The sequence below is a fragment of the Synchiropus splendidus genome, chromosome 1, assembly GCF_027744825.2.
Source record: "Synchiropus splendidus isolate RoL2022-P1 chromosome 1, RoL_Sspl_1.0, whole genome shotgun sequence".
NCBI classification, from domain to species: Eukaryota; Metazoa; Chordata; class Actinopteri; order Syngnathiformes; family Callionymidae; genus Synchiropus; species Synchiropus splendidus.
The window spans coordinates 55,736,914-55,754,817 of record NC_071334.1 but is presented as its reverse complement, the minus strand read 5'-3'; the positions used below and the strand labels follow the sequence as shown (position 1 = coordinate 55,754,817).

Here is a 17,904-nt window from a genome sequence, read left to right as displayed (position 1 = left end):
GATGTGACTGGATCAAGCTTGCGACGGGATTTAAATCCCACAATCTCGAGCAACAAACTTGCTCCACCGCCGTGCGAACCGATAGCGTCGCGCAACAGCACCGAGGACCTCACTGCCAAACTGCGCACTTGAGAGTCCACTGCTGGGTGTTTTCTTCCTTCTCGCTGACACCGTCGACGATCCTTCCCTCCCCCTCTCTCTTGAGTCAGGGGGGAGTAAAGTGGGCTGTGGGAATGTTCACTCGAAGACGCGCCCACAAGCTCATTTTGTCACGTCGCTCTTGAGCTTCTGCTGAGATCCCCAAAACCTGAGACGAGCCGCAGTTGGCGCAGTTGGCGCGGAGACATCATCTGACATGGTTCTACAAAAGATCTTCCGCGCCGTCATCATGGGACCTCCAGGGTCAGGCAAGGGGACGGTGTCTGCGCGCATCACCAAAGGGTTTGGACTGAAGCATCTGTCTAGTGGAGACATCCTCAGATCAAACATCAACTCTAAAACCGGTGAGACACGTGAGCAGACATCGACGATTCGATCTGGGCAAAGCGCGACTGTGTGTTGGAAGCAGAAACAGCGTGTGTAACTGTAAAACAGGAAATAACTAAGTCAGCAGTGCACCCTCTCTGACCTGTTGAATGTAGCATTCGTGCTTTTTTGCTCATCACGGACGAACATCAATCCAGTAATACAATACTTATTACTGTTAACAATCTGGCTGTTCAAATCAGCAGTGGCAATAGTTTTGCATTCTTATCATTTCATTTTATTCGACGATTTAAACTACCTAATACAGTTACCCATTTCATTCACACATTTAATTTGCATTACACGTTTTCAAGCACATGATAAAAGTATACAGTAGTGTGCACTTTTGGGCCCTAACACTATTATTGGCTGCAGATCTGTTTTTACGTTTTATTTTTATTTTTGGCTTAGATAAGGGGGAGGGAAAAGCATGATTTGCGTCAGCAAGAAATGACTGCTCAATTTGTGGGCAGCCCTGATAAGGCAGTGCAACCACCACTCCCCTAACGTTTTATTTGCTATCTTAAGACCTGACTTTCAGTCATGGAAAATCAGGCATGCAGCCTTAAACTGTGTTTATCTATCGTGATTATTAAGCGTGATCGGGCGCTTTAAAAGTTAGACAGGTTCAACTGGCCGGAGGTTGGTGTTTATACTTGAAACACTTTATGGCAGCTGAACTTTGGAAGGAACCTGCGACTTCTAAATATCACCTTGGATAAAGATTGTTCTGCAAAGATAAAGACAGGACTGATTTCAGAGCGACCGTTCAAGGCACTGCAATGGTTCAGTTGTTCTAAACACACAAATGGCTCATAGTTCTCACACGCCTGAATGGATCTCTGGTTTTGGTTCATTTTTTTATACCCACAAGTTACTCATTTTCCACCTCAGCTCTGACTCCTGCTTGCTACCTTTTTTGAAAGTGAGGACATAACTTCACGGTCCTTGTGTTGTTTGAAAGATATTTTTTCTCCACGACTCCAAGGCAGTGTTGCACATTTCGGTCTGCCTCTGTCTACTTCCTCATAGTTGTAGTACTTTCCTGTTTGTGGGACGTTCTATTGCAGTCAAGATTCACTGTCATGTTGAGCCTTTGTTCAACTACAGGTCGGGTCATTTCATCATTTGAAGACATTCCTTTCTTCTGTTAAATTGAAAGTGTCCAGGTTACTACGACTATAACCACATGGATTTCTGTGAACTTGGTCTCCTCATATGCTGGTTAATTTATCACATATCAAAGAGATTAATACAGTTTCAGCAAGATAATGCTGCTCATTTAGAAAGTGATCCAATAACTTTATTGGATATAGTAAATAACCTGTGAGTTTCAGGGATTGTAGAATACGAGGACGTGCTTGGGTGGTACAGGGTGGTGTGGTGGAAAATAACACGGGAATCTAAATATCCCACCCACCCTCTCTGGTTCTTTTCTTTTGGAATAAAATAATTTCCGCATTTCATGTACTCAGACTAAGTCAAATGATTCAAGGTCACTTGCCAAAAACCTCCTTAGATCCTGAACATGCAGTAGTTCAGCTGATGTCAAAAATCCCTGACAGGAAAGTGCAACACACATGGCATGAAACAGCTCTCTAGATTTTCCGCTGCTTTAATATCACCGAGACAAGGGGGCATTCAGGTTAAGGCTGAAGTAGTCAAATCAAATGGAGAACTGTTTCCTGGATATAAAAATACAGCCCATCACATCATTTGGTCAAAAATATATCCATGGATTTTCCTTTAATACAGATTAAATAGCACTTGGCTGAAGCTGCTGAAGCATCAGCAGTTTAAACCGCAACAGAGCCTTTCAGATTAATCTGCATTTCTATTTCATTACTAACTGTCTCTCTGTGACGTCAGAGCTGGGCCTGCTGGTGAAGTCGTGCCTCGACCAGGGCCGACTGGTGCCTGACAACATGATGTCTCGTCTCATCCTGAGTGAGCTGCGGTGTATGGACCAGAACAGCTGGCTGCTGGACGGTGAGAAAGAATGCAGACGATGTTTGACACGAAAAAAAAAACCCCTCCTTCTTCTTTGAGGAGTGATAGCAGCCACGATGATTCCAATATGATTCCAGGGGGTGTAACTCTTCAGTCTCATCTCTGCACTCAGCTATGTAGTAAACGTGATTACTATTTTAAATATTCAAGCCTGACAAACCAGATTAAACCGCTCATTTGCAAGATTATTTACTTGTATTTTTTCTTTGAGTTTGATTATGATGAACACATTCCGGAGAAATAAGTTTTCATTCTGTCAGGCACCAGAGTCTATTTACATGTAAGCATTAATGTATGCACTCATGCAAACATTTGTTCATCTCTCTGCTTTTGTGCATAATCATATTTGTGTGAAGGCCTTTAACTATACAACGGTGCAGTTTTTGAATATAAACATGGTAAAGGACAAAGAGATTGAGGTTGTTACACTCAGATTATTTCTAAAAATGATCTTATGTGAATACTATGGTCATAACTGTAATAATAAAAATAATAAGAGGTCACCAAAATGTTATTATTATATTAATACTGTTATTATTGTTGTTGTTCTTATTGCTATCAGTGTATTTTTTACATTTACGTTTAACATTGTACAGGAACCCAGCATGAGGACCGTGTTAGAATTATTTATGTGTTTATTAATAAAATGTATTGCAATATGTGAATTTCCTGTTCACACATTAAGCCAAACAGGCACTCCTGGATGGCTTTGGACCCGTTCATGTCTTCTGTCTCAAGTCTATAACCCAAGTTAGATTTACAGTAGATTACATTTGTTGTCTAATCGAACAGGATTTGTGTTTGCCAATTTCTTGTAACAATGGTGGGTGTTCTTCTCTCAAAACCATTATTTTTCACCTGGTAAACCTACACAGCTAAATGAATTAGACGAGATTAAATCGAGGGACTACAGAGTGATCAATGCGGTCTGAGGTGCCTTCCAATGTTGATTGGCGTTAATCTGTCTTTGGTAATCTACAGGTGTTAGACTTGATGTTGTCAAATCATTGACAAAAACAGTGTTTGATCAATCCTGTCACACCACATTCTTATCTCTAATCTTCCCCCTGCTGATCGCATCACCAGGTTTCCCCCGCACAGTTGCTCAGGCCGAAGCTCTGGATGACGCCTTCACCATTGACACAGTCATCAACCTTAATGTGCCCTTCCTCACCATTCAACAGAGACTGACCTCCCGCTGGACCCACCTTCCCAGCGGCAGAGTCTATAACACGGACTTCAACCCTCCCAAAGTTCCTGTAAGTGCCCTTAAGAGTGAATTTAATTTTAATTTAATTTAATTTTCATTGACAAAAGGACAATTACGAACTAAATAACTATTAGTAAAAGTACAAAGCTATTATTGTGTATTATTGTTATTATTATGTAATCTCAGGCAGACTTGCGAAAGGAAAATCGACTAACTTTTGGAATACTTTGAGAAAATAAAGCATCCAGCTGTGTATGGGAAAATATGTAACAGATATGTTGCATCATTGTAATAACAGGTGTCCATTGTGTTTTTTCTTGTTAGCTGGATTCATAAATAAATATTATATAAATTTTAGAAGCCCGTCACACAAAAAAGAAAACTCCAAATCTTAAAATCAGAAACAGATGAAGCAGTCAATTTCATACTGCTATGCCATGGTCTCACACTACAAGTACAATAGATTAGCATAGATAGCATTTTTAATAGAAAATATGTTTTTAAAAATGTAGAAAAGCCAAAGGTGAAAATGTTTTTCATCATTCTGTTTTGACTCCCTTGATATAATCTGGAATCTGTGATATGAAAAGGTCGTGATAATACAGACTGTGCTTGACCAGTGCGTGTTCGTGTTTGCTTCAAGGACGGCATGCGATTTATTGAGCTGAAGCCCAAACATAGCAAGGTGACTGGAATGTAAACACCGGTCATGAAGCTTACTTTATCCACTGCCTCATCCTTCACTAGAAGAAACATTTGAGATTGGTGCATTATCTTGACCTAGAGTGTGATATCATCAGGGGCGGGATGATGTGACGGGGGAACCGTTGGTCCAGCGAGACGATGACACGCCAGAGACGGTCTCACGGAGACTCAAGTCATATGAAACCCAGACAGAACCGGTTTTGGAGTACTACAGGTAAACACCAACACTACTCGCTGTATGAACAGGTCGTCATTGTTCAGGGACAATGAACGCTCCACAAGCTAACTTATTAACCAAGCCTCCTATAAAAGCTACTGTACAAAGTGGGTGACAACTGAGAACAGGTGACCCTTGACCCCCTTCACATTCCTCGGTGCTTGACTGAATAATGCTTAAGAACCAAATTCTCCAGACCACCTGACTCACAAACACCAAGTTTTCATAGCAAACACCCAATAAGACAAATGCAGTTTTACATTATCAATGCTGTTTTTCAATGCAAGTGTTCAATACAACTTGTATATTATATTCCATTCTGTCTACCGTATTTATATATAGGCCACCCACCTATTGACAAGTGTTGAAAATGTGCATGCACAAACACACCAAAACTATTTTTTTGTCTGTCATGTTTCTAATATTTCATATTAAACAAGAAACATTCAGTTCAGAGGAAAGTCACTTGTAGTTCTACACAAGGGCTTGACTGGATTCACCCAAGAGAGGCTTTTTGGCCTGAAGTGCTTGAAAACAGTAAGTCATGTGCATAATGACTAAGTGTTTCTTGTATTTACAGGAGTAATGGTGTATTGGAGACTTTTACTGGAACAGAAACCAACAAGATCTGGCCACATGTTGAGGCCTTCCTCCACAAAAAACTTGCCACAGCTCAAAAAAGCGTTGTATAGTAAAACAAAGCGTACTACAAATTAAGTCGTCATTTGTGAGTAACAGGGATACTTCATACTGACAGATAAAATTGATGCCATTCCATTATTTAACCAGTGGAGTTTGCGTTGAGGGGAAATCTCCACTTTTAACTTTTGCACTCCAGTGCCTTTCACATTTGACCCCCGACACTGAATGTAAATACTAAACATAGAGTAGGGATAAATAACAGGCTGACCACTGATGTTTCATTTTTTATTCGTACGAGTTACAATGCCGCTCATTCAAATTTTGTGCATAAAGGGATATCAGAGAGAAGCGTTTAAGTGCCTGAGACACACCAGCCTATTTCAAAATGAATCTTTTACACAACCTTAATCATTGTTCAGCTGTTGTGTATTTATTGATGAAAATAAACCTTGATTTACACTGATCATTTTTGGTGTTTATCTTGTCTGTTAATATTGATGAAGGTGCTTACATATCGTCACTTGTTCATTAGCTCATAGCATAGGCAGCACAGCATCATCAAGGTCAAGAGCCCATTTCTTAAACTGGCTACCGTCAACACTGCAATACATGTGCCAGCACATTTAACTAAATAAGACAACACAAAGTGGTCAGCTTTCTCACCACTTCTCAGCATGTTTACTCAACATGTTTACCTGTGCTACACTTAGTTCAGTGAACAGACTCTCATATTTCACAAACACTTGATGATTAGGAAATCTTGACAACAGGACTATTATGAGCTGTTGCCAACTCCCCATGGGATTTGACTACTTTTCTCCCTTCTGCTGTACTGCACTTGTGCCAGGAGGTTCCAAAATATTCATGGAAACAAGGCAAAAACTCAATCAAGTATTTGTGATGCTGTTTCAGCACTTTGAAAAACAACCGTTTACGCCAAGAGATGATGGAAACATGCAGTAACTGATTGTGTCACACAGCAGCTCACTCTCCAACAGACATTTTTAATGTTCATTCAGGATTGATGCCATGGGTGGAAGCACAACAAAAGCTGTGAAACGGCCATGGACGCATATACACACATTTTAAAAAAAAAAAAAAAAAAAAAAAAAAAGACGAAACAGAAGAACATGAAATGTCACCAGTGGACTTTTTCTGTTGCAAGCCCGGTTTTGATTGTACGCTGAGTTTTTGTCTTAAGAAATGAGTTCCTTGGCAGCTTCTCAGTGTTTTTCGAGTTTTCCAAAATGAACACAGGCTTATACAGGCCCCAGATCACGGTGATTTCACATTGCATCACATTCTAACACCACTTCTGGGATCACTGCTGATAAAAATAGCCCAGAATATATGTAATACTCATCTGACCTTGGTTAGCCCAAACAACAGCAGACAACGGCAGAAATCATATTGATAACATTTATGAAATACCCACTCTCATATCAGGTCCAGAATAGAACAAGGCACAGATTATCTGTCATCAGAACCATTTCAACATCATCAACATTTTCAAAACTCCACTGAGAAAGAGAAGATCGAGTTCAACTCGACCTACTAAAACATCTTGATGAGTACATGATTACTCTCCAAAGGATTAGCAAACTTTTGTTTTATAGATTTGGTTGATGTGTTATAGCGGTGACGACAGATTTATGACAACAGAGAAATTATATTTTGTCATGACAATTCGAATGGTTTTTGTGACCCTTTCTCTCTGTTACTCTGGGAAAGGTCCACCCAACACAGCGAGGGAGATCCAAGTGTATGAATAAGCAACTCTGTACTCCAACGTCCCTATGAGGTCTCCATCATGCGACCGTCTTCTGAATCTGTACTTTCATCTTTAGTCCACCTCACTGCGTTTGTCCAAATTCCTGCATCTACACAGGGCTTCGTAGAAAACTCTGCCACCTGGTGGAAGGAGTAAATAAGCATAGTGTTAGTGGAGTACTGGAATTAAAACTAAAAGACAACTGAGACCATCAATTGCGGGATTAACCTATTGCTGCCTGGTACAGGGTTTAAATGTTAATACAATATTTGTGAAAAAGCTTGGTAAACCGGGTCAACAAGCAACCAAAGTTTGAATAGGGTAACCAGAGCAGCTATTCAAGCCTTATGTTCATGTGGATGGTCTGTCTGCATCCTAATAATGTTAAGCCAAGTATAAATGTGTTATCAAAGAAAACGATTCAAATCAATTAAGATACCAATTCCACATGCAGCTACACTCCAGGGATTTTAAAGAGGGTTTTCTCCTCCAAGCTGTTCTCTGGCATCCACTCCGGCCATGGGGCCACCAGAAGGGGGAGAGGCCCCATTCACTTCCTTTTACAGTTTCTTAAAGGGAACACATCATTGGAACTCGTCTTTAAAATTTAGGTTCTTGTACATTCCTCACTTCTCTACCAAGTCAAATAAACAAGTACCATATATTACTGAATAGGGCTGCACGATATTGAAAAAAAACTGGACTTTGTGATTTATTATTCATAAGGATACATATATTGCGATATGAACACAAACCTGTCTGAGAAGTGATGGCTCAGTGGCTCGCAATGACAAACCTCTCGGGAAAACAAATGTATCAGTGATTGAATGAATTGAAGTGAAATGAAAGTGGAAAAGTCAGAAAAAAGCAGGAAGATATTGCACTGGCCTGAGATGTCACTATCGCAAATGTGCACAAACGACGATGCTCAAAACTGATTGTGCAGCCCTATTACTGAATGGTACTTGTACAGCAAGAACTACATTGCATCAGTGCCATCCTGCTGTTCTTGTTATTGGCAATACTGTGGATTCCTGCGGGCCTAATCTGCTTATGTATTATGGCACAATACAATGTAACTATAGATACATTTGATGTGCACATTGTTGTAGGTAAGTAGGTGGGCAGTATGCAAAAAACAAAAGAAAACAAACACCGGACAGGCAAAAGATACTTGCTTTGTATTGGCAGTTCCACATCAGAATAAGTTCTCTTGACCTCCTTCCAGAACTCAAGCATGTAACAGTCATTACTTAGGGTAAAGGCCATCAAGGCCTTTCGCGTGAATATGCCACATAGTCACGTTAAAGCAGAAATTATCAATTCATCACAGCTGCAGTGAGACAAAAATATCTTACTCAATGGCACTCTCCAGCGGTTGAAACGGCTTACTGCTGATATTAAACGTCTACTGTCTGTTCTGCTCTGTCTGCCCCGTTTGTTTTGTTTCCTTTCAGTCAGAAGTGTACTTACAGGACGGTCCTTGGCTTCTCCTTTGTCGACCCTGAAATTGGTGAAACTATCTTTAAAGTCTCCATTGTGAGACGCATCGTCTTTAGATTTCAAAACATGCTCTCTGAGTCTATATTTAAAGGCCTCAAGCTCCGTGTGGAAGACATCCAAGTAGGCATCTTGTCCTTCCTGCAGGAGGAAAATAAGGGTCAGTATCAACATAAACACACCATCAACTGCCCACTACTTACTTTAGCTTTGTAGAAAAACTGTCTGAAGCAGCCTCTGGGATCCTGCTGTGAGTTTGACGCCGTCTCCAGGATAAACTGCATGACTACAGCCTGATGTGCCACCTGCTCCATCAAAGCTTCTTTCTACAGAGTTGAAAAGGCAATCATAAAATTCTGTTTACTGATAAGTCAGATGCAAAAGCAAACAGCCAAGTGTAGAGGAGAACCACAAACTGTTGCTTTTAATAACTACATATCACAGCTGATCAAAGTCTGTCAATTCTTGCATGCTCACAAGCAACCGACGACAGACGCTGTTTTCACTTTGGACTTTTATCAGAGTTCAGAGCATGTTTAAGGGAGGAACTGGAATACGTCGGCTACTTGTTGGAGCCCTACATGTTCCGAAATTTTACCAGTAAAAGAAGACTCTTACGGAAGATTTGGTAAAGTTATTGAGACATCATTTTTGAAATTACAATTGTTGTACATTACCCCTTCCTGCTGCAGTTGGATGCACCATAAAATCAAATAGTTTGCAGATTCCTCACTGATGAGCTGGGGCAGTTCCGACAGGAATCGTTGACTGTCGTCCCACCGTCGCAGCATACCTGATGAAGGAGAAGCACAAGCATTAGATATCTCAACTAACAGAAAATAAAGTGATAACATTTAAGCAAATTTTACAAACAATGGTTAATGTTTCAGATGTATTACTAATGAAAAAAACTTGTCAAGGTCCGATTATAACACTAAGCCTTCAATGAGAGCATTTAAGATTTTGTACAGTGCTTGTGATCTATATTAACATTTTTGCTGTTAGGTGTGCTTCACTGTTCCTCTACAGGAAGATGACAATCACTCTTGTCATTATATGTATGCCCACTAGTACAAAATAATGTTTTCAGGAAGAAAAAAAAAAAAATCACTTACCAAAATGTCTTACATCTTTTTCATACTTTTGGATAAAAGATTTACACTCATCCTGCTCCATATCTGTTGAACTATTTGAAGCATTGATAATACTCTAGAGGGGACACACAACACGCATCAGAATAGTCAGTAATGCTGCAAATGCAAATAAACAGCTTTAACCAACAGCACTCAAGCCTCACCTTATCGAAGACACTCCAGCTTCGAACTGTTCCTAACTCAGGGCTGCGGCTGGGTCCCTGGCATCCCAGCAAGCTCTCCTTGTGACGCCACTCCTCGACTGTACTTGACAGATGAGTGGGGCAGGTGTGAGTCCTAGCATGTTCCTGCTCTCGAGACTCAGAGCTGTGAACCCCTAAAGAACAAAGCTTTTCCTGAGCTTCAACGAGAGTCCAGCTGGAGACGACAGAGGCCTTTACACAACGCTGCTGGCTCTTGCATAGTGATGCCATTGCATTGTCACAAAGGTCAGCAGTCACAGTCTAAGGAAATTAAAGGGGAAAAAAAGTTTGTTATTGGCTAGATACACTGAAAAACAGTTGCTACAGTATGGGTACGAGAGAAAGATGACCTTGAGGAAAGAAATACAAAAAATATCCAACTATGAGGAAGGAGGAAGAAGTATACTTTACTTACTTTACTTTATACTGATACAGGAATAAACAACCAAGTCAAAATTGAAAAGCCTGTCCTGGTTAGATGATACTTATCTTGCGGGAAAACTTGTGAAAAGTGACATACAAATAGAGAAAACAAAAACATAGTACAAAGACAATTGGAATCTTGCAAGGATGCATCCTGATTTTCTTTGTGTGCCAGACCCATAAGGTCCAATATTACTTCAGACAAATGTAAGGATGCACCGATGCCGATCCTGGTATCGGGTATCGACCCGATCCAGCCGCTAAAAGTGGGATTGGGTAGTGGTGAAAAATTGCAGATACAGGAGCCGATCCTGGCATTTAACCTATGTTCAGTGCTTGTGTTGATGTCACACACATAGCCCATCATAATGATAACATGGCAGCAGCTCTCACACTTCGTCTGGGCCTGTGTTTCTCTCGCAGCAGAGATCGATCGGGTCATAAATCAGCTGATCAGACGACCGCGTCTCAAGTCTAGTCGGACAGACACACGGGTGGATCTAATCAAATCTCAACAGTTGAGAGCTTCTCCTGCCAAAAGTACAATCAAAACCACGATTATGAGCTACACTCATCCACACTCCACTCAAATGGCCAGGTGTTGTGCTTTGGCTTTGGTTTTAGACAGTGCAAAAGCTGAGTCATACGCTAGATAGAGTGGCATAACCTCATGTACGTGTTTCACGTTGGGGTACGGAAGCAAGGCTGCAACAACAAATCAATAAAATCTCTAAAACTTGACTATTTAAAGTGATTTGTGGATTGCATTGCATTGTGCAATGTTTACAAACAGACCTGTCGACGTCAGTGGACCACAGCGCTTGGTTTACACATAATTTAGTGCTACATGCCTCTTTCTTTGCACTTCATTAAAAAACAAAATAAAATCTATGTTTGGATGATGTGAAAAATATATTAATAAGTTCTATGTGTTGTTGGTTTTTTAATTCATTACATTTAACAGACCAAAATATATTGAAGGAGCCACTTTATATAAACAGATTTAAAACAGATTTGTGTGTACTCAATCCTGATTTCAAACACGAGTTTGGAAATGAATGCTTTCAGTTAAAAAAAAAAGAATCCAACACACCAATTAATATGATGATAATAAAAAAATCGACCCCTGGATCAATTCTTAAAATAATCGTTAGCTGAATCAGGATCTGGATCAGTTATCCATCAACGAGGTCTCCCTGGTGAGCAGCATTTACTCAACACGGCTGTCGGTTTGTGCGATGGAACCATGGGGCTTATCAGCCTAAGACTGAGGTCACCATCCCTCATATGGACGGTGCAGTGGACCCTAAATTTAGCTGCCTTCTTTCAGATATCAAAATATACTATATTTCAAAGCTGGCCCCGTTATTTCTCCTTTACACCATGTAATCTACCAACGCAAGAATAGCGACGATGGGTTAGCACAGCACTACGATCATTAGTTTCAGCATACGACACTCAAACGCGCTAAGCTAACTGCTAACATGACTCTCATCTCCGTTTGTTACGACACGTGAAGTAAACAATGAAAGAGAAGACTCACTTGACGAGTGATTTACCTGATGGTGGGCGTGGACTCCGATTCGACGACCGGATCGGTCCTTACTGTCACCTTCTTCATAATAACTGGGGTCGGAGTTGCCCAGCCACTCCATTGCTGCTTAGCAACGACCAGGCTAGCTTCTCGGACCAGCTAGTTGCGAGACAGGATAAATGTGATTCAGTGCTAAACTACTTTTTTTTAACAAATCGATAACAAAAAAACAGGATTATTTAAGTACCACAATCCAGATGCTGGGTGTGACGCATGAAAGGGAGAGGCAGGCTTGGGTTTCTGTTAGCCATAACATCAACACCGACACTGCAGTCACTCCAAAAGTCGAGGGGGGGGGGTTTAATTGGTGAAGCGGAAAACACGTGGTACAAAACTTTTGTCACATGTTCTCCAGTTGGACAACATTCTGGATGACACCAGACACAAACGCTTTAGATATTCATCCACTTTTCGAACTAGTAGCAACGTCACAATGGTATTTCAAAAAAAAAAAAAAAAATGTGGTTTTAATTTCTTCTATATTATAGTGATACACGTGTGTCTATAAAGAACAGTGGCGTTTTATGTGTGCCTCAAAATGTCGCATTTATTTATTTCTGATATGTTTTTATCGTATGCAGTTTTGGTAAGAGAACAAACCATTTGTTTTGTCATCACTAAATGGATAATTTATTTTTATTTGCATACAAATAACAATACAGTTTGAGCTGAGAGCAATGATATTGTTTAAAGTAATAATGATTTACTATACCTATTTATAAGGATTCGTCACAATTACGTCAAACCCTGACGCAACCTACAGTTCTATACCGGAGCACTAAGAATTTAATTTTACCCTCAGTTTCGTCTTGAAGGCAGCACGAACGAGTCCATGACTGTAGCCATGGACCAATCATGCTGAAATAAAGATGTACGTTTTTGATTTCATTTTAAATACCGTTGGGATTTCTTTAATCGATCAATGATTCAATTGAAAGGTTGAACCTTGGATTATTGATAACCCGTAAGACTAAATGCAGGGTTAAAGTCCACGGATGTCATGTTTCTTACTAAAGCGAATCTGAAAGTTTGCAGTCTAATTAAACCGCTTGCCTGAGATAACTCCCCAGCGAGGAATCTTTACCAGGTGAGTTTTATTTCCGACGATGTAGGATTAATAACAAGTGCCACAAATAAATGTGAATAATGTGGTCAATATCCGTTGTGTTTTTGCTAGGCACGAACGCGGCGAGTAATCGAATAAACCGCATCGACTGAATTCGCTATTGGTTTAAAATGAATAATGTGTACAAACCCGCGTGTCATTCTGATGTACATAGACGTGAGGTGAAATCCTGACAAGTGTGAAATCTGGTTATTCCGACATGCTAACGTTTGCTAGCTGGTGTTGAAAAATGCCAGGGAGGATATTGTCCAGTAGGTGGCGGTGTAGGACTAGGTCAAGAAGTGTATGCAGCTGTTACGTCTCACTTCTGAAACTAATCCAGCTGTAGGGTTAGTGATGAAAGTCAGGATCAGCCCTTGGAGTCTGCAGGCAGACAGACAGCCAGACAAGAACCAGGCTGGAAAGCAGGAGAAAAAAACGCTCTCAGACTAAAATCAGGTTTCACAGCCAGCTGTGTGCAAATAACCTAGATGTGAGTTTGTTGCTCTTCACTAGCTCACTTTGTTTATGTAAGATGACTATCTCTGGTTAGTATTATTTATTTGTAAGTTTTAAGAAACCATTTATACTGTGCGTATTTTTTTGGTTTGAAAGGTCGATGCAGAATCATAGTACAGTGGATAACATTTTTCTCAAATTGTTCCCTCTTCTCGAGTTACAGTGAAATGAGAAGTTATACAGTGCTAGTCTGATTTCCCCTTCAAAGTAGGTTTCTTTGGTCCTTGTCATCCAAATCAAGTCTACCCTACCAGTGTCGCTGACACTAGTGAAAATGTGTGTGGTGGTTCAGATAGACAGCTGTCAGAACCCCTGAGGAAGAGTGCCAACATTCTCTGGTTTGATTTGCAATGATGCCCATGTTTACCACTGTGTTTTGCATCAGTGCTTATGGTGCAGCTATCCAGCGAACATACACAGTGAAATTGGCTTTACAGTGATTTACTAGACTGATTTATAGTCTTCTTCTGCAGGGGACAACATCGCCACCCATTGGTCAGAAATGAGCCACTTTGAACCAGGGCCAACAGGTTTGTAAATGAACATTTTAAAGGTTATACACTTTTACACAAATTGTGCTATTTAAACATACAATTCAATAGTTTACACATGTTCCATATAGGGTTTATGTCTGCCTTTAATAGTGTTGGTGTCACAGTTTAGGGCAGAGGTGGGCGCATCATGCACTGAGAATGTTTTGTGGGGGTGTCAGAACAAGAAGTGTATTATTGGAAAAATAATGGAAATTACATAATGGAAAAAATGTGGTTATGAAATGGTATATACATTTAATTTTAGATACATTTTTTACGCTACTAATTTGATACGGCCTTATGCGGCCTTATTAGTTCCTATTACCTAAGTAATAAAATGCATACGTGTGTTCACTTTGACTTTTTAATGAAGTCAGTCACTGGAGAAAAATCCATTTCTTATTAAAGTGATATAGTGTAATTCATGCATGAAATTATACACAAATATAGGAAGGAAGGAAAAATAAATGTTTGTTGTAAAACATTTAGAACTGAAATAGTAATTCTAAAATGGGAGTTATTCACAGCTGGGCTTTAGGGTATATGTTTCATAGTTTCACTATCACGTCATGAGAGCCACATAAGTGCGGGAATAGGGCCATAGGTGGCCCCTAGGCCTTGTATGATAATAGAACTACGAGTGTAATTCTAAATGTTCGGCCTTTATTTGAATTCACAGTGTCAGTTTCAGTCCCGACAAGGTGATTATTTTTACAAGCATGCTCACTTTCCTTGAGCATCATATTCCGTGAGAGCTCTCCATATCCCTGCTAGAGCACCTGTTGAAAGGTATATCCACTGCCCAAAACAAAGCCAGAAAAGAGAGCAGTACTTGTCCAGGAATGTCATGGCATCCTTCCAGAATTGTGCTACTTGCAGAACTGCTGCCAAGTCACACTGAAGCTGTTGTAGTGGCTGTGCAGACATCGAATACCCCATTTACACACTTGATCTTTGTGTGTCTTTTCTTTCGGCAGTTGGCTGCCAACAGGCTGTTGGACTGGTCGGAGCTGTCTGATTTTGCTGAAATTTAAGTGTCTCTATTGTGGTTTGGAGAGTCAATGATTTTAAAAGGAGCTAAATTACCTTCCATGCCACTTTGTGAATTGTACTGTTGGATTTTAGTGGTTAAAAAAAGTGTTGTGACAGTAGAAATTGGTTTTGGTTGCACCACTGACTTGACACATTCCTGGAAAAGTGGAAACACAAAAAGCCAGTCACTTCACTCTCACCAACAAGTATTTGTTTCTTTTTATTCACAATTTGCAGCAGTCATACTTTCGTCCATCACTCACCCCCCTCAATGATGATTAGCAAGATGCAGAAGTAGTTTACTTCTGTTCCCAAATCCTGTCACATCGGGCTGCGCTGCTATCTGCAATCTATTTCCCAAAGCTGCAGGCTGTGAACAAATACAGATGTAGCCTTTTAACACCCAATTAGAAATATTTATAGTGATTTGTAAATGAAATACTTTTTAAACAATGAAACATTGACGACATTAATGTGATTTAAAAGTGTATGTTTGTTAAAGAAGATTCTTAAGCTATGGCATCATTACGGAGAAGAAAGAGGTCAACGTTGAGTGAAAGAGAGGTCTCCCGCTCTGCTTTCCCAGGCTGTGCATCAGGAAGGCTGTATTTTTTACACCATGAACACCACATAGCCCTTTCCTGGGGAAATCCGAGACAAAATCGAGAGCCTATTGCAGGGAGGGTGCGACGAACAGGAAAACCAGCCCTGGGAAGGAGGAAGGGAGGGGGGCATGGTGTGAGTGACAGAAAGAAGCTTAGTTGGGCATATCCACAACAAAGACAAACCCAATATAAATTCACAGAACTTCTCATGTTAAGCAGCCCCACAAAAATCTGCTCTGAGATTCTCTTTTGGCATCAGATTGAGCTGCAATGCAGAGCTAATTTCTAACTCTGTTACACCACCAGCTTGGGCTCTTAAATTTCATGTTATGGCTTCTCCTATATGCCTGTTTGAAAATATTATTTAAGACCTTTTAACTTGTATACGGTTCACCTTTAGCCCAATATTGCCCCTTCATTCAAAATCAATATGTGTATAACCAAACAGGTTTTATTTTTACATAAAAAAAATATATGGACTACTACTCAAGTGGGGATCCCAACACAATGTTCGCCAAGACATTTATCAAAGGAACATAGGATACATTTTTATGAGGATTTTTCTAGTAGTAGTGGCAGTAGTAGTAGTTAAACATTTTATTTTAAACATCAAAATATGGCAACCGGGAGCTTCTGCTCAACCAGGACTAAACATTTTTTTCAACATTATTCCTGAGGTTTGGAGAAAAAAAATAAAATCATAATCGTCAAGTCCTGCCTAAATAGTAAATAAACCTGGTGTAATGTCAAACAGTCATTGCCACACTGAGCCCTGTATCGAGGATAACCGATACTGTCTTCATCCATGTGAAGCACATTTACACCACATGACACCAATATAAAAATCTCTGTAATCTCTTTCTTCAGCATGGATTTTGAGGTCCTTTTATTGATGTATAAACACCTTAATGGTCTGGCTCTTTATCTGATTTACTTAAAGCCCTCTGGCAGCTTCCAGTCCTCAGTCAGTCATCTCTTGATTGTTCCTTGGGTGAGGACTGCTGACAGGTTGATATTTTTAACTAAAGACCCATATTTTTGAGTGGCTTTTATATAAACTGTTTCGTAATACATTTATGGAAGTTTTATTATTTATTCAATTCTTATGTGCCAAAATACTACTTTTATCTCCTCACTAGGGGCCATCGAACCTGGGGCCATCAATGAAGTGGGGGACTTTCAGATGGCTTATGTGTTTATCTTCAACATTTCCTGATGTTTTGTGCTACATAAATAATGTTTCATTCATTATTTTAACAACTGCATGAGAGAGGTGACTCTGAAGATAAAGAAATTTGATATATTTAATCTCAACTTCAGTCACATCTTCATCTGCAGTTGAAATGATTTGAATTTGTATTTTAAAACCTTGTTTCTTCATCTTATTTAGATTAGTGGAAGAAATGACAACCGGCAATAAGATTAGGAGCAAATGTTTTTCCTGACTGATAATAAGATGCAGCTCCTCTGTGCAACTTTTATTTGCAATATTGCTATTTATGACTAGGATTTAAATAATGCTTTGATGAATACACTTTAATTTAAAGGTAAAACAAAAACATGTCATTTTAAAACTGCATCTGCATCACATCCTCACAGCACTGGTGACGCTATTTACACTATAGCATATGCACCTTTTGGCCAGGTAGACCACTAACAGCTGTATTATTTCCCCAGGTCTTAGCTCAAGTGCGTTAGCTGATAAACTGTTGGAACTATGGGCCCAGAAAGACCTGCAGATGGTAAGAGTCACTTTCACAGCATGTCTTATTCCTGACATGCAATACTGCATGTGGGTGTTTGCATAGGTAAAAAGATGAAGCGATTTTGTGTCTGGACCAGGCACTTGCACAGGAAGGAACACAAGAAAGAGAGAGAGAGCGAAAGCTTGGAAGTGTGTGTATGTGTGCGTGACCGTGTCTGTTAATGAGGAAACCAGAGTGAGTGTCTGTCAGTAGGAAGGAAGGAATTTGCGCTGCACTGAATGAACTTGAGATTTCAGTGAGAAGGATGTTGAGTGGATGACATCTGTTTTGCAAATTAAGATCCAGCACCATGAATTCTCACACAGATATTATATTCGCCTCCTGCCAGTTCACACAGCCCACATTTTCATCCGCACTTCTAGTCAGAATTATGCCAAAGGTCACTGTGTCACTAGTAGTGCTTCATATTTG

At 40.0% G+C, this 17,904-nt stretch overlaps 3 protein-coding genes across 7 annotated transcripts in view; 2 read left to right on the top strand and 1 right to left on the bottom strand.

Moving 5' to 3' along the window:
* Window positions 1-190: 190 nt before the first annotated feature.
* ak3 (adenylate kinase 3) lies at window positions 191-6,041 on the top strand. The gene is made up of 5 exons (XM_053856677.1): window positions 191-503; window positions 2,395-2,514; window positions 3,622-3,794; window positions 4,546-4,664; window positions 5,248-6,041. The coding sequence occupies exons 1-5, from the start codon at window positions 356-358 to the stop codon at window positions 5,357-5,359; spliced, it is 672 nt and encodes a 223-aa protein (XP_053712652.1). The 5' UTR covers window positions 191-355; the 3' UTR covers window positions 5,360-6,041.
* cdc37l1 (cell division cycle 37-like 1) lies at window positions 5,390-12,227 on the bottom strand. Of its 3 annotated transcripts, XM_053856632.1 has the most exons (8): window positions 12,121-12,227; window positions 11,899-12,032; window positions 9,878-10,177; window positions 9,696-9,789; window positions 9,258-9,373; window positions 8,784-8,906; window positions 8,554-8,721; window positions 5,442-7,220 (listed from the first exon to the last, which is right to left on the bottom strand). In XM_053856632.1, the coding sequence occupies exons 2-8, from the start codon at window positions 11,992-11,994 to the stop codon at window positions 7,104-7,106; spliced, it is 1,014 nt and encodes a 337-aa protein (XP_053712607.1). In that variant the 5' UTR covers window positions 11,995-12,032; window positions 12,121-12,227; the 3' UTR covers window positions 5,442-7,103. The 3 variants fall into 3 exon arrangements, with proteins under 3 accessions (XP_053712617.1, XP_053712602.1, XP_053712607.1); XM_053856642.1 differs by having other exon boundaries at window positions 5,390-8,721; window positions 11,883-12,032; window positions 12,121-12,136; XM_053856627.1 differs by having other exon boundaries at window positions 5,392-8,721.
* A 500-nt stretch (window positions 12,228-12,727) lies between these two features.
* exd3 (exonuclease 3'-5' domain containing 3) overlaps window positions 12,728-17,904 on the top strand; it is a 39,125-nt gene continuing 33,948 nt past the window's right edge. Inside the window, exons 1-3 of one of the 3 annotated variants that reach the window (XM_053865619.1) lie at window positions 12,728-13,020; window positions 14,018-14,087; window positions 17,405-17,469. In XM_053865619.1, coding sequence (XP_053721594.1) covers window positions 14,060-14,087; window positions 17,405-17,469 — 93 coding nt within the window. In that variant the 5' untranslated portion in view covers window positions 12,728-13,020; window positions 14,018-14,059. The remainder of the gene's footprint in view (window positions 13,021-14,017; window positions 14,088-17,404; window positions 17,470-17,904) is intronic. The other 2 variants (XM_053865610.1, XM_053865629.1) reach the window with 2 other exon arrangements.